We start from the raw sequence: 24,210 nt of genomic DNA, 5'->3' as shown, positions 1-24,210 counted from the left end.
GCGCTCCCTCCCAGCGCCGAGGCGCATGTCCTCCAAACTGCTAATTAATGTGAAGTCCGCTTCAGATATTGAGATGTTTAATCGATTGGCAGGCTCCTGTCAATAAATATGCCTCTTAAGTGGTTTGTGATAGACAGGCTAATGAAGTCCTCTGTGCGTGTCAGAGCTATTGGGAACACCTCCCCTCCTCCTGAGCGTCCTGCACGCGTTGTCTGTCTCCCTCCCACGCATGGGAAGAATGTCCTTCCGCATCGCTGTCTGACCCAGGGAGGGGGTATCTGGAGAACCAGAAAGTGAGCTTCATTTTTTAAATGTATCTTTATTGATTTCTAAAAGGAAGGGAGCAGGAGAAAGAGAGAAACATCAATGATGAGAGGGAATCACTGATCGGCTGCCTCCTGCACGTGCCACCCTGACTGGGAATCGAACCATGACCTCCTGGTTCATGGGTTGATGCCCAACCACCTGAGCTTCACTTTTTTGCCAGTGGTTAGTCAAGCAATGCAAGGGTGGTCACTGGTGAGACAAATGATTTTAATAGTAACATTCCCTGAGCAGTCGTTGCATGCAAGGCACTGTGCTCAGTACTCCGGCTTCAGTCACCTCAATCATTCAGCCTTAGCAGCAGCCCTGTGAGGAGGGGCAATGTCTCAGACCTCTCAGACCCTTTTTTGTAATCAACGTTTTTGTCAGCCCGCTGCAGTCCCGAAACAGATTGCGTTCCACGTGACATTGTTTTTAAAATGTCATTGTCATTCCGTTTTTCCTATCTTTGAAGAAGGAAACGTCTCCAGTGTATCAGTGCTGCTCACATGCAGAGCCAGGGAAGTGCCGCCGCCTCCATCAGAGCACACTGGGCCTCTGCCCTTACCAGCGCTGACCACCTTGGAAGGGCAGTAACTTCTGCCTTGAGATCTTTTCCAGTTTAAAATTTCCAACTCCACCTATCCCAAGAGCTCATAGGCCCAGACAGGCAGACCTGGAAAATGCAATATTAGGTTTATTAATATTGAGCAGTGGTGTATTTCTCTGCCTGTATCACCAGGCATTGTGAGAGTAGACAGGCGGCGGCCCTGGTGGGGGACACCCCAGACCCAGGGGGCAGAGCTCTTCACAGGTGGACAGTGAGAGAGGAAGCCTGCTTCCTGCTCGAACCTGGTTCCTATCCTCCGGGAAGCAGGCAAGAGAAGGCTTCCTTCAGCATGTGTGGAAGGCTTATAGTGAAGGAGAACAGTGACTGGTTCTGCCTGGATTTCCCCAAGCTCCTCCACTTGTCTTTGTTTATTAATAAATACGGTGCAACTAATGTTCCCATCTGGCAGCGCACAGAGAGGGTCATCAAAATGAAGTAGTGGTTATTGCTCCTAAATACTAATGAAGGTGATATCCACTTGGCATGGGAGAAAGGTGGGTCTTTATTTTAAAGTTCTTAATTAAGAATTGCCAAGTGACTAATATTAATTAGGAAGCCAGCTGTATCCTTCAGTTCTGCGGTATATTTCTTCTTAGGAACCTTTGAAGGGAGTAATTCTGAGCCTCTTTTAATCAATCAGCCCGGGAGCAGTAATCTATTAAGTATACTCTGTCTGTGGGCCCAAGCCATGCGGACAGAGATTTATAAGGTACAGTCTCTGCCTTCAGAGGAGTGTGCACCAGCAGAGCAGTGCTTCAGGACAGAGAGGTGTCAGCCGGCTGTGTCATAGGGGCTGGCTAAGGAGCGTGGCGGTGCAGTGGGAGGGAGCTCTCACACTTCACGGGAGCCCTCTCTCTGCCAGGGTCGCAGGGGCTGCCGGTCATGGGAAGGTCTGTAACACGAGTGTGGTGGGTGCACAAAGGCTGAGGGCCACCCAACAGACTGGAAAGTTGGAGTTCAAAAGAAGGAATAAAGATTGTGGGATGAAATAGTGGGGATGTCTAGAATGGGCTGCGAAGAGAGAGGAACAAGATTTTCAATGGATAATGAGCCCTGGGCAGCCCCCAGAGGTGGATGGAAAGGGAGCAAGCCAGAGGGCCAGGAAGGGAAGGAATGGGCAGTACTGGGACTCGCCCCAGCTCTTCAGAGCCCAGCCTCTTCCCAGCTGCTGGGTGATGGTTCTGTTGTGCTGTTCATGCCTCCACACACGTACTTTCCAATATGGCAATATTTCCAAAATGTTGTCATGCTGGACACAGTGCAGTGGCTATGTACTAATATACTTTTAAATTCCATCTGCATTATTAGCACATTTTCAACCACTTTCTTTAGTCTAGATGTTTAGCAATACCATATATGAAACCCATGATTTGTAGTGTTTCCCAGTTTCCTACCATGGCCAATCTCAAGCTGCCAATATGATGGCATTGGGCGTGGAGTTGGGAATAGTGGTACATACATCCATTTATTCTATATCTGGTACATTGATCCAGTAGCTGCAAATAACTCCAAGAGCATAGAAAAGAATAAAATGGATAAGCATAGGAAAGTGAGAAGTTTTTGCTTTTTGAGACAGGTTAATGTATGTATAAATTGATTCAAAATAATCTGAACGCATTTAAAATGTGATTTTTTTTTTAATCCTCCAATGTGGCCTCCTGCAGGGATTTATTTAGCCCCCTGAGCTGGAGGGTGGGGGACTCTCAGGTCTTAGAAGGAGGGGCTTTATATGAAGCACTTCAATCTCTCTGTCCACATCCCTGTGTTCTAAGTCTCTTGACATTGATATGTTAATGTCCATCGAATTCTAGTTTCTTGAACCCCTAGCAATTGAAGATGGATTATCTGAAGATGAAGTTGTAATATACTTACTTTTGACTTTGCCTGGCGAGCGTAAATTTTAGCAGGATTTGTTTTTTTGTTTATTTCCAACTCAAATTGTAATTCTCTCTTTTACTTTTTAATCTAATATGTACACATTTATTTTTTTTAATTTATCTTTATTGTTGAAAGTATTGCAGATGTCTTTTTTTTTTTTTTCCCCCACTGAAACTCTCCAACCCATCCCCGCCCCTCCCGAGCCTCTTCACCCAAGTCTGTGTCCATAGGCTAGGCATATGTGCATATAAATTTCCCAATTAACCCCCTTTCCCTCCCTCTGAAATTTGTAATTCTCTCTTCCTTACATCCTCAGAAGCTCAGATAGCTGAGCTGTATCTGGGAGTGAGTCTGTGGGTCTCCTGCAGGGGTCCTGACCCCAGAAATCTGCAGCCCTCCACGCTCCCTCACACTCTCGGGGCAGCTTTCCTTCAGGTGGCCTAGGAGAGCTGCAGGTCAAGACCCCCTAAGTGCGAGCCCAGCCGTGCTTATTCACACGTGTGTTCTCTGTAGACTCGGACTCAGCTTAGGGAGCAGTTTAACGTGCGCCTCTCTGTAAACTGCTTGCTGACCTCCTTCTTCTCCCATCTGTTCTGCTAGTGCTAATTTTCCTCCAGGTTGCATGGTGTGTGTGTGTGTGTGTGTGTGTGTGTGTGTGTGGACAGCCTCTATCCTTAGTTTATAAACAGCCATTTTCACTAAACCCCCACATCCAGAACAAGCTTTTTCCCCAAATAAAACAGTTCTCACTGAGGGTTTTCTGGAACCCTACCTGCTGCTGCTTTGGTGAAGTCCGGATCAGCTGCCTTGCTTGGATTGCGGCCCTCATTCTGTGGCTCTGAAATCTTGTTATAACAGACAGTTTCCTTCCCAGGAGAAGCAGCCTTAGAACTAGTGGACCTCTGCTTTTCTCTTTATTTTTTAACTTGGAGAATTTCACTAACTTCGTGTCACCTTCTTCCTCCTATTGGATCTGTTAAAATAGCTGCATATGAGCAGGATCTATACAGAAAACAAAATAAGTACAGAAACACTGTTTGTGGAGAGCGATGTTGCCATGTCCACATAGCCCTGTGTTATAAGGTTTAATGTTTTTCCTGAAATCAATTCACATTCTTAAATTAATTTTTAAAAGGAACTATACTGCTACTGAGAAAAATACACACAAGAAATCAAAATGTAAAGCTTGCATCACTGATCTCACTGAACATCTCTGAGAAACATGCTGAGGGGGATGGTATATCAAAGGGGGCTGGGTGGGGTGAGGGACGCAGCCATTTATCCCTTGCTTTAATATTCAAGTTTAATTTCACTTGCTAGTTTTGTTTACTCCAGGATGTTTCAGCCTCGGCACTGTTGACCTTTTGGAGCAGACAGTTCTTTGTTGGAGACTGTCCTGTGTGTCCGTAGGATGTTTAGCAGCATCCTTGGCCTGTAGCACGCCCCCAGTGTGACAGCCACAGGTGTGTCTACACATTGCCAGCTGACCCCTGGTGGAGGGCAGATCTGCCTGGTTGACAGCCACTGAGTAACACATAAGTCATTATGTTACTTTTACTACTGTGGTGGTTGTGCTTTAGTATGTGTGTATATTTAAAATACACTGCAGCTTCGGAGACCTTGTTTTATAGCATTCTGGTGACTATGCGTGTAGCTCCCCTGTTATAGGAAAATGGAAATGGCCGTGGCCTCTCTCTCCTGAGAATGCCTTGGGCACACTTCTCTATTGAGGTGAGCTGCCCCTGCCCACCATTTGTCGGTTCCCAAAGGACTTCTTGGTGAATGAAGTCCATTCACTAGGCGTTTTTCTAGCTTATGTGCAGATATGCTTCATTTTAAGAAAATTCAATGACAAATGACTTTATTAACTTTTTACATCAATGAAGGCCTGCATTCTCGTGAGATACTACTGTAAATGTATTGTCTTTTTTACTTTTACAGAGGTCGTTTTTTATTTCCTGTGAAAAAACTAAGCTTAGATAGGTTAAGTGGCTTGCCCAAAGCCACAGTGCCGAAGTTACTTTCCTATTAAAGGGGAATACTGGAAACTATGTCTCCCCAACAGAGAAATGTTTACATTAATGATGAAATACAGCATGGATTCACAGGTATCACATAATCATAAACAAAATTCAGTAATTTTGTTTATGATTATGTGATAAATACCGATGCTGGACTTTTGTTTAAAATCATAAACCTATTATAAAATGATAAACTATAGTAATTACTGCTTAAAAAATACTTTAGATGTAAATTGAAAGAAATTTACCAAGATAATAGTGAAAGGCAGAAGGCATCTGACTTTCTAAATGGGTTGAAGTATGTTTTATTTCTTTAAAAAATGAAATTTTTAAGTTAAAAACAAAGGAAGATATAGTTAAAATTACTGCCAAAGTTTCCTTTTCTTATGATTCTAGCTAAGAAATATGTATTTTCTGCACATGTACAAATGTTCATGTGTCCATATGTCTGGGGTCAGCATTCTTTCACAGTTGATTTAATTTTTGCTTTCTCTCTGGCCAGCTACCTTTTATTGACAAAAAGAAACTCGAGGTATTTCGATGCGGTGCCCAGCCAAAATAATATGCAATGATGGAAGGGGCAGTGGGTCTGCTCCCTCTGTCTTGGGTGGTTCGTTTTTTTATTTTGTTTCGTTAATCCTCACCCAAGGATATTTTTCCCATTGATTTCTAAAAAGAGTAGAAAGGAGCGGGAGAGAGACAGAGACAGAGATAGAGACAGAGATGGACATTAACATGTGACACATGGATCGATTGCCTACCACATGAGCCATGACAGGGCCAGGAATTGAACCTGCACCCTCAGTGCATGCCGTTGACCAGGAATCAACCTGAGACCCAGTGATCTAACTACTGATCCAGATAGGCCAGTGCTGTTTGTTTCCTCTGGGGTGAGACTAAGCCTTACCTCCTGAAAGACAGGGCAAGTTTTGTTCACTCCTAGTGACAGCCATTGCTCATGTTGCTATCATAGAGGGGTAGTGATTGTAGGCCATGTTGTCATCAAATTGATGAGACTGAAGTGCACACATGGCATGCTCTGTTATGTCAGCCAAATAGACACTTGTTGTCCTGCAGGATTCATAATACAGGCAGTCCTCGGGTTGCATTGGACTCGATGTACGTCATTTTGTGATTACGTTGCCATCTCCCATCTATACTAGTAAAAGGGTAATATGCTAATTAGACCGGGAGACCTTCCGGATGTCCTTCCAGACAAAGCCATGTAGGAGGGGCTGAGGCATAGGCAGTTAGGGGCGATCAGGCCAGGAGGGGGGCAGTTGGGGGCAATCAGGCCAGCAAGGACGGGCAGTTGGGGTGAGCAGGCCGGCAGGCAGAGTAGTTAGGGCTATCAGACAGGCAGGCAGTCAGGTGAGCAGTTAGGAACCAGCAGTCCTGGATTGTGAGAGGAATGTCCGACTGCCCCCAAGGGGTCCCAGATTGGAGAGGGTGCAGACCGGGCTGAGGGACACCCCACTCCTCCCCGTGCAGGAATTTTGTGCACTGGGCTACTAGTTTATATATATATATATATATATATATATATATATATATATAAAAGTTCCATTATTTTAATGTCTGTACATATGTGCTTTATTTTTTTTTTATTATTTATTTACTACAAGTAAAGGTCAGGAATAGTTATCTTTCTTTTAAATTGTTTTTACTGTTTCACTTCATTGCTGTCTACGTGCTCCATGTGAGTTACGTAAGTGCTTCTGTAGGTGGGTTCAACTTATGGCGAAATCACATTACATTGTGCTGTAGGAACGGATCTCCGGCAGAACCCAAGGACCTACTGTACATGTTTTAAAAACTGCATGGGTGTTATTGCACATGATACTTTTTTTAAAAACTTCTTCCCTCAATGTCTTTCCATTCATTTTTAATTTCTTAATACTTCATTATTGACACATGTGCTTTAAGTGGAGTGTTTGGGTAACAATCATGAACTTTGTTTTCAAGATTTGCTAAGTATCTTACCTTTAGTCCTCATAACCATTGTGTTAGTGATAGGGAGAAAGCCCATTTCATATGTAAGGTGAGTCTCAGACCGTGTAACAGTCCCCACCTCTGTGGCTCTATATGGTGGTATATCCCACAGTGATTTCTTCTGAATATGGGGTAAGTCAGTTCCATTTTAGGGAGCTTTCTTTTAGGTGTGTATAGTTCTTGTTAAATGCTATCAGTTTCTTCATTTAATATCTGCTAAAAATTTGTAATGCTTTTTGCTTATTGACTGTTTCCATGTGTTACATCTAAATAGAAATTGAGATTTTGGTTAAATAATTGCCTTAGCCAGTTTGGCCCAGTGGATAGTGTCAGACTGCAGACTGAAGGGTCCCAGGTTCAATTCTGGCCAGGTTCACATGCCTGGCTTGTGGGCTCGATCCCCCAGTAAGGGGCGTGCAGGAGGCAGCTGATGAATGATTCTCTCATCATTGATGTTTCTATTTCTCTCTCCTCCCTTCCTCTCTGAAATCAATAAAAATATATTTTTAAAAATAATTGCTCAGCAGGATTATTTCCCTTGAGTACATGAGGACATGGTTTATTAATCTTGTCCCTATTGTAATGGGAGGGTGCATACAGCTCATCTCAACTTTAAAGGAACTCTTAGCCATAGTTGGAACTCCTTTTTTTTTCTTTTTTTTTCTTTTTCTGGACTTGATTCTATGCCTACCCTCCCCATAACCACTCAGTTTCCAAGAACTATCACCTGGTGTGAGGTTGTTTTATATGTGTTTGCATACCAGTACATGCGGTCCTCACACCCATAGTTGGATATTCTTCTGCATTCACCAAAGCATTGTGTCCTGACTGGGAAAAGTTTTAAAATGTTGTTTCTAAAGAGCTGTAGGCATTTTAATAACAGTTTCTTCTCAGCTTTTCTCTGATGTGTCTCAGAAGAAACGTACAGTAACAGAATGTGGCATTACTGCAGCATGCCTATCTGAATAGACTTCAGCTCATCGAGCTAGATTTCCCTGAAAAGGGAGCATTCCTAGCCATGTACCCACTAAAAAGACACCCAGGGTGATAAGCCCAGACTTTTGGCGTCTGCAGGTATCATTTTTTTATTCTCACTATTTAAAATTATTCTCCAGCTCCATGGCAAACAGGACCAGAGCTCATGGCTTTAATGAAAAGGAGCACTGCCCAGTATCTGGTGGGTGTGGACTGAAACCTCAGGCCCAGTGAGAGTCTAACGTTGGTCTCCGTGCCTTTGTGCGGGTGGCCTGAGGCGGAGCAGTGATGTGGTCTCTCCAGGGACTCACAGCCTACTTATAAGTAATTCCAAGTGCGTGGAGCATATGGACATTTCACTCAGCTTAATATGCAACATGCAAAATGAATTTTTCACATTGGGTTTTTAAAAATTGGGAAAGTTCCAGCTTTCCCTCACTGGTGTGCCTTTTGGAGTTAGCGCCCTTCAGAGCAGCTGGAGAGGGACTGACTGTAATGTAAGCAGAGTGGCGTTTGCAAGTGAGAGCTGTGTGAGAGGATGATTTTGGAAACACAGCTTGGGTGTCGAATTGGACAAAGAGTCATTACTGAGGGAAAAATAACCAGAAACACATTGTTAATACTCTCTCGGAGTTGGGGCTGGAGAGCCATACTGTGAAATGAGGGGAAGATACATAAAGAGGAAAACAGCAAATTAAGAGGACAAAGAACCTGGGGGGAGGAGGGTGCCCACTGGCATTGGCAGAGAACATATAACCAGCTCTGACGCATTTCCTTAAGATTCAGTGTGTTTGCAAATTGCTCCGTTGCATCTTACAGAATCTAATCTGAGCAACGAAGAGCTGACTAGTGAACATAGTTGGTTGAATTCCCTCAGTACTCCTGAAATATAACAGAGCAAGCAACAGTATAATGAAAAATAACAGAGAGAGTAGCTAGGGGCTTAACTTATGATCAGTGTTCATTACAACAAATGACACTCACTGCAGAGTTACCATAAAGATTATTGACTCTTACGTAATGTGGTTCCCATCTGAATAGATTCGGGAACAGCTTAGCCTGAGAATGGGAGAGCTGAAGCAAGAGGAGGATGGAAGATGCACTCAGTGCCCTTAATCGTTTGTTCAATTAGTACTAGTGAGCCGCCCATTCAGAACCCTGGACAGAGCCAAGGCTGGCCCTGCTTCCCCAGGGACTGCGTGGTCCTTGTGGGCATTGACCAGCATGTGATATGAAGACCAGGCTCAGACAGTGACCAAACATTTTCAAAATTATTTTGCAATTATAGTTGACATTCAGTATGATATTGGTTTAGGCATACAACCAGTGATCAGACATTTTTACATACTTTACGAAGTGGTCAACTAGATGCAGAAAGTGATTAAACTTGTTGATAGCTTTATATCCAAGTTTTATATCCATCTTATGTTCTCTACCATTTTTGTTTGTTTGTTTGTTTGTTTTTCTCAAGTATACATGTTGCAGCATTTAAAAAATATCTCTTTGGAAAGAAACTGTCATTTATATGATTTCATCCTGCTAATGACTCTGTGAAGTATGTACTATTACTAACAGTCCCATTATATAGATGAAAAAGTATGCTCAGAGAGGTTTAGTTCACCAGGTTTACTCAGGTGCAAATTATCATAGATGAACTCCAAACAAGGTCTCTCCAGCAGTCTGCCAGACATTCCACATAGAGATTTATGTTCGTTCGTTCTCTCTCTCTCTCTCTGTCTGTCTCTCTCAATTTCAGGTGAGATACTGCAAAATGGCTGAATGATTTGACCTCTCTTAACAGTGGTTGTAATGAAAAAGAAAGTTTATGTTTAATGTGTGGCTAGACACAGTGCTGAGTTCTTTACCTGATTTCCTCATTCAGTCCTCCCAACTGTAAGCAATGTAGGCCTCATTATTATACCTGTTTCACAGGTTGAAAAACTGAGGCTTAGAGGAGCCCAGGCTGCACAGCCAGTGTTCAGACAAGCCTGGCTCTCCGTGGGCAATTTGTAAGTCAGCTCTGCAAATGGCCTTCAGAAGAGAGGCCCCCCGCCAGTAATATTAGCCACAGGTGAGGGCGGAGGCCTTCAGTGATGGGGGAGATGCAAGCACAGGGGACCCCGATGAGGCTAATGGGTGAGGGGCTGTGTTGTTGCAGGGAAAGGAGCAGTGGCATTTGGGAACAGGTCAGCATTTGTCAGAAGAATAATGAAGGCATTATGGGAGTTCAACAGTGAATGGGTCTTTGGGTCTTCCCTTTCTTTAGTTTTCAGTTTCATATTTCTGAGTTTTATGGGGGGGGGGGAATATCTTGAGAAGGAATGGGGAATTTAAAAATAATGTTACCTCAGTATAGCCAACAGGCTTAGTATATGTCCCCTATCTCTTCTGCGCACCTTGTTCTCTCCTTTGTAAAAGCCTCGTGGCTACCCTAGCCAGTTTGGCTCAGTGGATAGAACATCAGCCTGCAGACTGAAGGGTCCCAGATTCGATTCCCGTCAAGGGCACATACCCAGGTTGCAGGAGGCAGCCAATCAATGATTCTCTCTCACCATCGATGTTTCTATCTCTGAAATTAATATATATATTAAAAGCCTGTGTCCACCTGCAGTGAGATTCTATAGATCTCCCTGCATCCCAGCACTCATACTCTGACCTTTCAGTTGGAGATGGACAGGGGATGGAGCAGGAGAGGGTGTAGTACCCAGAGTCCAGATTTAGGATTTGCCTTTTCAGAAGGAGCAGAGCTGAGTGACAGTGTCTGGCTTGCCTGAGAAATGGCAAATCTTATTAATGTGCTCAGCTTATAGCTGATGCTTCTTGGATCCCTCCTAGCATAAGCCTCTGGATTGTATGCTCTGGCCAATGTCAAGCTGAGCATTTTTGGCTTTTGTGGGTATTTTTATGTTTTCTTGCTTTGGGGAAAGAGAGGGACTGACTATACTTTCCTCCAACCAAGCAGCGTTCATGGGCTTTAGGATTCATTTGTATTGGCCTAAAGACCTTCCCAGGTTCATACTCAGAACTATTATAAACAATTAAAGATATTGGAAGGACCTCAGATAAGTAAGATTACTTTTTTAAAAAATTATGTGATATATATATTCATCCTTCCTTTCCCTAAGGCACTAAAAGTAACCATGTGCCGCCAAAACCAGTTTGGCTCAATGGATAGAATGTTGGCCTGTGGACTGAAGGGTCCTGGGTTCGATTCCAATCAAGGGCATGTATCTTGGCTGCTGGCACATCCCTAGTAAGGGGTGTGCAAGAGGCAGCTGATCGATGTTTCTCTCTCATTGATGTTTTTAACTTTCTATCCCTCTCTCTTCCTCTCTGTAAAAAAATCAATTTTACACACACACACACACACACACACACACATATATATATATATATATATATATATATATATATATATATATATAAAGTAACTGTGTGCCAAAAAACATCCCTCAGCTTTCAAAAAGTACAAGAAGGTGACTCGATGCCACCAGACTCCCATGTTCTCGGTCTGTGTTGTGCAGAACGGTGACCGTGAAGGCTTGTGGCTCCTGAATTCTACTTATCTGATTGGGATGAGCCTTAAGAGTAAAATACTTACTAGATTTCAAAGATACTTAGTACCAAAATATCATTACATGTATATGACATACTTGACAAATCATTTATCTTTAAATTGAGGATACAATTGATAATTAATTGTTTATATTGATTATAGGTTGAAATGATCATATTTTGATATACTTGGTTAAATAAAATATATTATTCAAGTTCATTTTATCTGTCCCTTTTTACTTTTTAAATGTGGCTACTGTAAAATGTAAAGCTATATGTATAGATCTCATATTTTGGACAGAGCTATTGTATAAATATGTGAAAATGTGGACTGTGTTTTCACAAATTAGAAGTACTATTAATGTGTATTAAAATAAGATTTCAAAAAATAACTTGAAATATTTATGAGGAGGAAATTAACTTGCTGTAAATATTCAATATAGCAGGAATTGCTCACCAATAAGAGGGCTTGTTTTACTATTTGCTGGGAAATATGTTAGGCAGAGATCTTCATGGTTATTAATAGCCATTCAGGGAGAATATTTTCCATGAGAATAATAGGTGAGCTTGAGTCCATTATTGCACAACATGGTTTGTTACTATTAGAAGGAATTACTGTGCATGCGTTTCCTCTGTGACTTTTCACCCAGGCGTTGTTGTGTCAGCCACCTCATGACCACACCCACTGGATGGACTGGAAACCATACCAAGGGGCAGGCCCAGGCAGCATTCCATGGGTCCTCTGGTCCTCTGGCACCTCCACCTCATGCTCTGACTTTCACCTGACTCTCACCATCTGTATTTATGTGCTCTCACACCTTCCAGGAGTGTTTTGTGGGTGAGATTCCTAGATGAAACACTTGAGATTCTTGGATGAAAATGTCTGTTGTGACAAGCTTTAGCTCTTCTCTCCCCACCCACAGCTACAGTTGTGCTCTGAGTTGACAAGGTCTCTGGGAGGTATCAAATAACTAAGGCTTGAGTCTTGAGAAAGAGACAGACCCTCCACTTGATGCATTCCCAGGATCCTCACCCTGATTTACTGCTGACTCTTCTAGAATATTGTTAACTAGGCGGAAATGGATGGCATAGCTAAACATTTGCTGAATGAATCAGGGTTAAAAGTATTTTTTTAATCCTTAATTCCTTTTGGAATATATTTTTCCACAAAATTAAAAAACATGAAAGTGGAACTAAAGGAAGGATGGGATCCAAAGACTTGAGCTCTCACAGATGTCTTCTCCATGATTCTTTTGACAACTGTTGGCTTGTTGCCAAATACCACTTTGCCCATGAGAACCTCATTCCTCCCATTCTGCCAGCCTCTGCTTACCATTGGCCAGTAGTTCAATGATTAGAATCAGGAATGGAGGCATGGCACAAATCAACTTCATCCCAGGTGTGGGGTTCGGGCACTTCAGAGAGAGAGCCCAACTTACATGAGGGAGTTTGCTTTGCCAGAAAATGATAAGAGGTCATGCATGGATTTTACCTGTAGCTGCTTCTTCCTGACATTCACAGGGTCAGAGCACCAGAGAAGTCCATCTGTAGGTAGACAGATGCTTTCTTGGTTTTGTTTACTAAGTTTATTTTATTTTTTAAATCTCTTTCCTCTGCTTGTGCGTGAAATGTGACTCACCTCATAGAAAACCAGTGGAGAAGGGGGAGGGGCAAATGACACAGTTCTGTCTAAAATCTCAGTCATCACGCCATAATCTGACCGAGCATACAAAGAACCTTAGAGATGTGAGCCCTGAAGATTTCAGTTAACATGATTTTGTTTAAGGTTAAATGAGCTGATAAACATAGTGTTGTATAATTTTTGTATGTAAAGTCTTCCAGTTCCACTCAGATGCCCAGCCCTGACCAGGTTGATGCTCTGTCAAAGTGGGTGCAGTCTGATACAGCACCCAGTCAGTGTGTGAGGGCAAATGGAGGTATGCGTACTAGAGGGTTACCACCTGCATAAGGCTACATGCCCCATTTTCTGACTAGGGAAATACAGATTGTGGATTAATTCCAAAGAGCTTCATTCATGTTATTTGCCCTGCACTCCGGAACTTGTAGGTTTGTACTTAAAGAGATGTTTAACTTCCCACTAACCTAACCCATGAGTCACCTGCTATGGTCAAATCATCAGGTCCCCTGGACTGAGAGAGACTATGAGGGAACTATGGCCGGTCCCAGGAACAGAGTCTAAATTGTTAGCCACACACAGGAGGAAGACGAGGAGGAGTAACACCTCTATATTTTACCATTTGTCCTTATCTGCAAAAGAAAAGGAAAGAAAAGAAAAGGAAGAGCCTTCTCTGTTTAGTCAAGGTCATTTCTAGCTCAGTGACACTAACTCTATATTTGTGACATCATTTATATCTAGAGCCACAGGACAAATATGCACCCCACAGGATTCCTTTGATTCATGTGACATTGTGTAAGGTTTAAATGCATTAACATATAGAAAACTCCACAGAGCCTTCATGTGGAAATGCTACAGTATAGTCAGTGCTGCGAGAGTTTTGCTATTGTGATCACTAGCTTAAAAATGTTAGAGGTTGTGAACAACCTGGAGCCATTCATGAAGGAACCATGTGTGACCAGAAAGACTCATATATCCATAATAAAAATTGGTTCTGATTTTTAACTTGTCCAAAGGAAAAGAAAACACCCACTGGTTTTATGATGTTCATTTTAACGTAATTCTCTGTTATAAGCAATTACTATCTTCAGCTAGTTCTTACTAATAGCAGATATGATGAACACTTAACAAAAGCCCATTGTACCTTAAAGGAATGTAATGGGAACCCTGGTCACAGTGCTGTGAAAGAGAACCTCTATGAGAGGATGACTGACAGGGCTCCCAGTGCCTCACTAAATGGTGCCAAGATGCATTTACTCCATTCTCAATCCTACCTTTAGCCTTTCAGAGTCAGAGCCCTGCAGTAACTGGGGAAAAAAAAAAACAAAAAAAAAAACAAAAAAAAACTTCAGAAACTGATATAGGAACCAGACTAGAGCAGCCCCTTGGCCTGCATGGCACACATTCTTTCAGTAGACAGCTGTAAATGTGAAAGAGATATATAATCAGCTGATGAGCAGGGAACTGGGATATTGGGAAAGGTTCCTTGGCTAAGATAGTCTCTCGATTTACCAGTAAATATTTATTAGGTGGGCTAGTGTGTGGCAGGTACTGGGGAAACAAAATGATTAAGATAGTCCCTATTTCAGAGGGACTATCTGACACTCATATAGTTGGATATTTCCAATACATCATATAGTCATCCATTCAGTCAACACATATTTATTGTGTGCCTATGGCATAGCAGTCACAAAGGATACTAAATAAGGCAGGCAAAGTTCCTACTCTCTTGTGATACAAGAAACAATCACATAAACAAAATAATTATATTGTGACTACTATTGTGACTACTGTGTGAAGGAAATGTATATTGTTAAAGATAGATAATGTGGGCAAAAAAAAAAAAAAAAAAAAAGACCTCTCTTAGAAATTCGTATTGGATGCAGAAATACATTTTATAAACTCTTGGGAGACTTTAAGTGGAAAATTGATAGCATTACACTCATAGTAGGGGACATTGCATCCCACCGACATCACTCGATATGTCTTGAGGGCGGGGGCGGAAATCAGTAAGCAAACAGTGACCCTAAATGACACACTAGATCAGCTGGATTTAATTGATATTTACAGTACATTTTCATCCCAGAGGAGCAGAATATACATTCTCCTCAAGTGCATATAGAACATTCTCAAAGATAGACTATATGTTAGGGCAAGTCAAGGAGATTGAAATCACATCAAGCATCTTCTTGTATCTCAATGACATGAAACTAGAAATCAACTACAACAAAAAACATTCAAACACATGGAGGCTAAATAACATGTTATTAAATAATAAATGGATTTCCAATGAGATCAAGGAAGAAATCAAAAACTTCCAGAAAACAATTGAAAATGAACATATAACAAACCAAAATCCATGAAACAAAAGTATTCCTGAAAGGGAAGTTCATAACATTACAGGCCTACGTAGAGAAACAAGAAAAATCTCAAATAAACAATCTAACTCTACATCTAAAAGAATTAGAAAGAGCCTGGCCAGCATGGCTCAGTGGTTGAGCATCAACCTATAACCCAGGAGGTCCCAGTTTGATTCTCAGACAGGAACACATGTCCAGATTGCGGGCTCGATTCCCAGTGGGGACTGTTCAGGTGGCAGCTGATTAATTATTCTCTCTCCCTTCCTCTCCAAAAACAATAAAAATTAAAAAAGAAAGAGAATGACAAGAAAATCCATAGTAAGTAGAAGGAAGGAAATAATAAAGATCAGAGTGGAAATGAATGGCCTAGAGACTAAAAAACAATACAAAAGATCAATGAAACCAAGAACTGGTTCTTTGAAAAGATAAATAAGATTGATGAACATTTACCCAGACTCGTCAAGAAACAGAGAAAGGACCCAAATAAAATCAGAAGTGAAAGCAGTGAAGTAAAAACTGACGTCACGTAAGAATTGTGAAAAAAAGTATTATGAACAACTATATTCCAACAAGCTGTACAAGCTGGATAGAATGGACAAATTCCTAGAAACAAACAATATTTCAAAACTCAATCAGGAAGAATCAGAAAACCTGAATAAGCTATTAACAAATAATGAAATTAATGTAATAATAATTAAAGAATCTCCCAGTAAACAAAAGTGCTAATACAGAGGGCTTCACAGCAAAATTTAACCAAACATTTAAAGAAAAACTAATAACCTGTCCTCAAATTATTGCAAAAAATTCAAAAAGGGGGAAGACTTCCAACCTCTTTTTATGAGGCCTGCATTGTCCTAATTCCAAAACTAGATAAAGACACTACAAAGAAAGAGAATTACAGGCCAATATCCCTGATGAACATTATATTAGCAAATTGGATCCAGCAAAACATTAAAATGACCATACACTACAACCAAATGGGATTTATTCCTGGGATGCCATGTTGATTTGATATTTGCAAATCAATAATCATGATACATCACATAAACAAAATAAAGGATAAAAATCACATGATCATATCAATAGACAGAAAAAGCATTCAATAAAATCCAGCATCCAATTATGATGAAAACTCAGCAAAGTGAGAATAGGGACCATACCTGAATGTAATAAAGGCCATATATGACAAACCTATGGCCAACATCATAATCAATGGGCAAAAACTACAAGTGTTCCCCTTAAGATCAGGAACAAGACAGGGATGGTCACATTCACCACTCTTGTTCAACCTCATACTGGAAGTCTTAGCCACAGCGATTAGACAAGAAGAAAAAAGGCATATGAATTGGAAAGAAGGAATAAACTTGTCATTATTTACTGATGACATAATATTGTGCAGAGAAAAACCTTAAAGATTCCACTAAAAACTTGCTAGATTTAATAAATGAATTTAGCAATGTAGTGGGATACAAAATTAGCATCTGGAAATTGGTGGCATTTTTATATAACGATAATGAATTCTCAGAAAGAGAAACTAAAAAAAATTCAATTTACCCTTGCAACAAAAATGATAAGATACCTGTTAATAAGCTTAGCCAAGGAGGTAAAAGACCTGCACTTAGAAACCTATAGGACATTGAAAAAGGAAACAGGAGGATACAAACAAGTGGAAGCATATAGCATGTTCATGGATTAGAAAAATTAACATCATTAAAATGTCCATACTACCCAAAGCAATCTATATATTCAATGCATTTCCTATTAAAATACCAATGGCATACTTCACAGATTTAGGACAAATATTCCAAAAGTTTATATGGAGCCAAAAATGCCTGAATAGACACAGAAATCTTGAGAAAGAAGAACAAAGTTGGAGGAATCTCAATACCAAATGTCAAACTATACTACAATACCATTGTAATCAAAACAGCCTGGTAATAGCATAAGAACAGGTATATATAGATCAGTGGAACAGAACAGAGAACCCAGAAATTGGCCCACACCATTATGGTCAATATTTTACAAAGGAGGCAAGAACATACAGTGTAGTAAAGACAGTTTCTTCAACAAATAATAATGGTAAAATTGGACAGATATATGCAAAAAGTTGAAACCAGACCATCAACTTATAGCATACACAAGAATAAACTCAAAATGGATAAAAGACTTAAATGTAAGTCATGAAACCATAAAAATCCTAGAAGCAAACACAGGCAGTACAATCTCAGACATCTCATGTAGCAGGATTTTCACTGATACATCTGCTAGGGCAAGAGAAACAAGGAAAAGAATAAACAAATGGGACTACATCAAACTAAAATGATCTGCATAGCAAAGGAAACCATTATCAAAATAAAAAGGAAACCCAATATATGGAAGAACATATTGGCCAATGATACATCTAATAAAGGGTTAATTTCCATAACATACAAAGAACTCATACAACTCAACACTAGGAAAACAAACACTCCAATTACAATATGGGCAAAAGATCTGAATAGACACTTCTTCGAAGTGGACATACTTATGGCCAATAGCATATGAAAAATTGTTCAAAATCACTGTTCATCTTAGATATACAAATTAAAACCATAATGAGTCATTACCTTATATCTGTCAGAATGGCTACGGTTAATAAATCTACAAATAATAACTAATGGCAAGGATGTGGAGAAAAGGGTACCCTAGTACAGTGCTGGTGGGAATGTAGATTGGGGCAATCACTGTGGAAAGTGATATGGTGTTTCCTCAAAAAATTAAAAATGGAACTGCCTTTTGACCCAATGATCCTTCTTCTGAGAATATAACCTAAGAATCTTGAAACGCCAGTCAGAAAGAATGTATGCACCCCTATGTTCAGAGCAGTGTTATTTTACAATAACTAAGATCTGGAAGCAGCCCAAGTGCCCATCAGCAGATGAGTGGATAAAAAGCCCTGGTACATTTACACAATAAAAAGTATATGACTGTGAAAAAGAAAGAGGTCTTACCCTTTCAACAGCATAGATAGATCAGGAGATCATTATATTAAGCAAAATAAGCCAGTGAGAGAAAGACAAATATCACACAATCTCACTTATATGTGGAATCTAATAAACAAAATAAACTGATGAACAGAATAGGTCCAGAGGCATAGATGCATGGAAAAAATCTGGCAGATGTCAGAGGGAAAGGGCGTGGGGGGATGTGGGAGGAGATTAACCAATGAAGTTATGTGCAATATGCATAAATTCATAACCATGGACACAGACAGTAGGTGAAGGCCTGTGGTAGGGTGGGGGCTGGATGGAGGGCAAGAAAGGGGGGGGGAAATGGGGACATCTGCAATACTGTCACAATAAATAAAAAATAAAAAGAATAAATTAATATATTGAAATTTTGAGTAGTGCCTCATACTTGCCCTGACTGTTGTGATCTCTCCAGCCAAGTATGTATTGGTAGAATGTGAAATTTAAAGTGGGTTATGTGATATGGACATCAGCTATCCACATTTAAGGACCTATTAGGTAATTATTATTTAGCTTTTGGAGGACAGATTTAAGTTAGTGAATTTTAAAGTAGTAGGGTTTTTTATTTTGTTTTAGGAATCATTTTGAAGGATGTATGCAAATATAAAATTGTTTTTCTTTCTCATATTTATGAATAGGTTTGTATATCTGTGTATTATAAACACATAGAAACATATGCGGTTGGATCTTTTAATAAAAATATTTACAGTTGCAAGTACTCGATTACTTAGTAATTCTTTTTATAAATAATATTATTTAACCTTCAGATATAAAATCTATTAAGGAAGTAACTTACTTGGGAACTTAAACAATCCATTAGACTTGTTCTTTTTTTCCTTTTAGTTTATTCTGGAAATTGCAACATTTCGCATTTTGCAGTTTAATTTAAAAGGATTACCTATTTTCTTAAACGCTTAAGCAGGGAAGCAAGTTGCAGTTATTGATTTTTCTCTGCATGTATTCTGTGAAAGCTGTATTTGCTCCTTCCCCAGGGACTATACCTCTGAACTGCATGCATGCTGGTGACAGCTCAGACCTCTGATACATAACCAAAGACCTTGCCTAATATCCTTGCAACTGCTCAGGGAATTTTTATTAAGTGAAAGCGTCATTAAAGTAGACAGGATGATGAAGTTTAATGAGCATCTTTTGTGCATGAGATTGTTAGTTTTGGTCTGCCAGAATCCTTGTTTCTGTCCTTCATGGGGGCAGAGAGCGAGTCTAGAATATACGGCATATTTTAAAATCTGCTTTATATTTTATCTTTTTGTGTAGGTTAACATCTGTTCCAAACAAGCGGTTGTGTGTGTGTGTGTGTGTGTGTGTGTGTGTGTGTGTGTGGCTATTTATGTGGATGCCATTGACAAACGTATGGTTATACTTTTTTTTATACTGTGTGTTGGTTATAATGTGAATGTGAAAGACACATATTACTGTTAGTGAATTACATGGAACCTCACTTGGTTTGGTCTCCAAAAACCATTGCTTTTTGAATTAATGAGACTTCTCATGAGAATATGCTGTTAATTTTTTTTCTTTAAGACTCAGCAGTTTATGTCACCAGCCCCTCAAAGCTTCTAGATGGAATAAAGTTATTCCAAATGCTTATTAATAATCTCAGCTTCCCACTCTGTCCACAGATTTATTTGTGGAGATTCTAAATTTAGCACCCTACCATAAGATTACAGACTATAAACAAAATTATTTCTCTTCATCATTGTCACTGGCCATACACTCAGACTTTTAAATTGGTTCTTTCCCTGATCTGTGTAAGGACTTTCCATGGAAACTCCTAAAACAACATGAGGGAGGCCGATGATTTGAGCACATGACTTAAGAACAGCATATTGTACCTCTCACATACCTGGCATCCTGGAACACAATATTTACCTAGCACACATGTGCTTCTAGCAGTCCCTGAGTATACAGAATCCAGTAGCAGTGAAGTCAGTTTTCATGAAAGTGGACAGCCTATTAGGAAGACAAAACAGAAATCCACAAAGTTGGGAAACAAGATAATTTGGTGAATCAAGAGTTTGATCTTTGGGAGTGATTGCCTGGGTTTGATCAGGGCCTAAACTTACTAAACCTCGGGTTCCTCATTTGAAAAATGAAGGCAATAAAGCCTCCACTTCGTTGGATTGCTGTGACAGTGAATGTTGAACAAACAGTAGCCACATTTTAATGTGTCCCTGATACTTCGAAATAAACTCTTCTGATACTTCGAAATAACAAGCCAGGAGCTGGAATCACTTTATGGATCATCAAGGACTTAATGGTGAAAACCTGATAAATCCCACAGAAATCGAAGGTACAGGGAAGTGGCGGAGGCTGTAGAATGCCTAAAAATATGAATGAGATCTGAATTACAGAAAGGACTCAGACAGGCATTCCAAGAAATAGTGACGCAGATCAGCAAAAATGGACCAAAAGTGCAGGCGGCAGGAAGGCCAGTCCCAGGCCTCGGGGTGATTCAGCACTTTTGTATTTTTCACAGCACTTCAGTGAACTGAAGCAAGGCTGATGGTCAGATACACCTGAAAAGCAGGCATGCAGGTACTCACATTTGCCAGCTAGCATAATAGATATTCTGGAAAGAGATGCAAGCCTAGGTTACTCAACTAATGCCTGGCGGAACTCGCACTCAGTCCCTCTCTCCTGTACTCCACACTGCCTGCCTCCAGACCAGCCTTACTCTACTCAGGTGTGTTAGTGAACAGAGGTGAGGTTGGGTAAGTTAAGTGTGATATGGCATGTTCTGTGGCGACTGTATGCTATATACCAGGCTGGGTACTTGATCCCATGGGCAGGGGCTGCTGATTTTCATGAATAAATCAAGGAGAGATTATTCGGTCACTTGTGTGTAGGACACATTAGAGGAGGGAATGGTACAGCATAAGGGAGACAAAAATGAGATCCATTATAATAATCTAATGGCCATGTGATAAGGGTCTGGATTAGCATAGACTCTATGCCATAGAGCAGGGGTCTTCAAACTACGGCCCGCGGGCCACATGCAGCCCCCAGGGGAGTCTGATCCTGCCCGCCAGGTTTTTTGGGCAGTGAGCGCAGCCAAGGTGTTACAGTAGGGATTAGTAGTTCATATAGACCGGCCCTCCAGCTCTCTGAGGGACCGTGATCTGGCCCCCACTTTAAAAAGTTTGAGGACCCCTGCCATAGAGGAAAAGAATGGATAAGATCATTTGGTGATGAAAATATCAATATCCACCATAAAGCAACTAAATCAACTGAGTTATGAATCTTTTGAGAAGCTAATGAAATGTTCCCCTTCTGCTGAAAAATTCAGCTTTGCTTGGAGTTTCAGATACTTTCCTGGTCCCAGGCTACGAATGTCTTTTGTAGAGGAAGTGGCGGTCAGACTTGACTCATGTGGTGACAGGAAAAAGAAGCAGTTGTCAAAATGACTTCAGTGACTGCAGTTTTGACCCTGAAGATCTGGAGACATAGAGGGACAGACTAGGAGTCGGGGAAGAGACCTATTCTGTGCTTTGTTTGCGTTTTAGAGCAACGTGTCCAGGTGGGAAACAAGGCACAGCAGGGGTTGAAGGTGGCGGTGACTCAGAGGGCTGCTGCTCAGAAATAATAGTTGAAGCTATAAAATTAGATGGTTGTTCCAGGGAAGAGAACACAAAAAGATATAAATGAGGAAACCCAAAAATCAAAGAAGTGCAGCCAGGATAGTGCATTGTAACCAAGGAGGCAATTTTGAAGAAGGAATGGGGTGGTCCATGCTGGTCCTTACTGCTACAGCCAAGAAGGGATTGAGGGTCTGTAAGAGAAATGATAAGACATACAGATTTTTTTCTAAAAATGAAGATACATGTAGTAAATAAAATGTACCTATCAATAATAGAAAAGCATGCTTACAGTCCTGCTTAATATGCTAATTCTTTGTAAAACGTATTCTGATTTTGGCATGCTGGAATGTCCTACTGAGCAGACTTAGATGTACACAGGCAGAGTGTTCAGCTGCATGGAGCTTAAAGTGGCCAGTGTGCAGGCTGCTGGCACAGGATGCCTCAGGAGGGGTCAGGCTGGTGACCCCAGCAGTCCCTGAATCATTTCAGGATGATTCCTCTAGTGGCAAGGAGTCTTGGGGTGACTGCTCAGGGCAGGGCCCATTCCCAAAGGGACAAATGGAGAGCCCTCGGGGCCTAGTGGTATTGGCTCGCTCATGACCCACCGCAAGGGCATGCACACACACATCTTGCCTTCCGTATTCTCTTCAGCCACAGGAGCCTGTTCATCGGGCCCCGAAGTGAAATGGACCCTTTCCTGTTGTTTTAGATTGTTCTTTTTTGGGTTTTTTTTTTCTCCTCTATCATCTCTCACTGATCATCTAGAAACCTCAGATTTCAGGGGAGAGATTTTCTAGGACTCTGTGCCATAGGTTCCCTTCATTTTCTTGGTTAAAGACTTTGCCCACTGACAGTGGCTGCCCTATTAGTGACCTTGAGCCAGGCTCCCTTTGCCAACATTCTCAAGTTGGCATGGCCGATTTCATTGCCCACCAGAATCCCCACTGAGAAGGGATAGATGGCAGAGCAAACAGCATGCCTGTCTGTGCTCTGTGCATGAGGCAGCGGCTGAGGAGTGGAAGGAACTGGCCATCTTGGCCTGAGTCATGGGCCTTCATGAGAGGTTAAAGTGGTGTAGCAACCTGGAACACCTGTTATGTGCCTGAATAGATAAGACCTTGTCCATGTCTGAGTTAATCTTCTCCGAAGCTTTGTGAGATAGCTGCAAATTTTTATCCTCGTTTTGCAAATGAGAACATCAGACTGTGGCAAGTTAGTCTCTTGGTTCAGAGCCAGACAGGGTTTCGGGAGGAGAGGTAAGCGAAGGCTGGGCCTGTCTCCGGAGATCCTCAGGGCAGGCGGGGCAGTCCACCTGAGCAGAGTGCGGAGGGGTTGTGCTGGTCTGGGAAGGGCCTTGTGCCAGGGTCTCAGGATGGTTGGCATTTCCCAGGGGGAGGAGGTGGAGCAGGTCCAGCACCTGTAGTCACCAAGGCCCTAAGGGGAAACGTACTTCACAAGAGGGAGGGTATGGGTAGTCAGGAGGACAGAAATCCACCCCATAGGCTCTGGGCTCTATTAACTGTGTCTTTTCTATATTTTAGGAAGCTTTGACATATGGAGGTCTTGCTGGCTAGGGAGAGGCTGCCTTTCCCAGGGCTAGGTAATTCCTAGGGGCAGTATGCCTGAAAGTGCCTTCCACATACAAACCAACCACTCCACAGACCGTACCCCTAGCTCCCCCCTCCCCCCCCCCCCTTTATCTAACGCTCACAGACCAAGAGAACACTTCCCTCCTCCCTGCACTGGACAAGTAGACCAGCCCTGTGGCCCAGAGACACTGACACTATCCCAACTGTCCAGCTCCAGACTCTCCCCAACCTGCCTGCTCTGCCTCACCCACTCCTCTCCAGGCCCTGCTCTCTGCTACACTCCTTCCGTCTCCTGGCCCACCCTCGTACTTCCCCACGTGGCCTGCATGGTGTGATGTATCCCCCTCCTGTCAGGAACTGCCCATAGTAAACCTTCTTCCAGGGCAATGACCTCTCTGTCATTGCTCAGTGACCCTCCATGACCCTCTATAAATTAATCCCAGATACATTCAAAACACGAGCTGGGCATGTTAGCTTCAGAGAGTGGAGGGGGCCGGGACCATCCAGTCTAAACACAGTGAAGAGGGGACAGTTTGCCAGCCTAGTCCCCTTCTCCTGGTAGAAACAGTCCCCATCATTCCTTTGGGTACACTTTGAGTCTTTTCTGAAAGTAGTTTTTCACTTTCCCTTCTTTTCAGTGCTACCCCAGACTTTTTCTATTTTTTTTCTGCTTAAATTAAGCAG

General features: G+C 41.6%; 1 protein-coding gene across 4 annotated transcripts in view; it reads left to right on the top strand.

Moving 5' to 3' along the window:
- RSU1 (Ras suppressor protein 1) overlaps positions 1-24,210 on the top strand; it is a 223,674-nt gene that overhangs the window by 161,839 nt on the left and 37,625 nt on the right. Inside the window, exon 9 of one of the 4 annotated variants that reach the window (XM_084871375.1) lies at positions 20,836-20,866. The exons of the other annotated variants lie outside the window; for them this stretch is intronic. Within the exon in view, the coding sequence (XP_084727501.1) occupies positions 20,836-20,851 (16 nt within the window). The 3' untranslated portion in view covers positions 20,852-20,866. Of the gene's footprint in view, positions 1-20,835; positions 20,867-24,210 lie in introns of those variants that run through there. 4 annotated transcript variants of the gene reach the window in all.

Source organism: Pipistrellus hanaki (genome assembly GCF_964339955.1).
Source record: "Pipistrellus hanaki genome assembly, chromosome: 1".
NCBI lineage: Eukaryota > Metazoa > Chordata > Mammalia > Chiroptera > Vespertilionidae > Pipistrellus > Pipistrellus hanaki.
The sequence above is the reverse complement of the archived record's forward strand: the minus strand, read 5'-3'. Positions and strand labels throughout refer to the sequence as shown.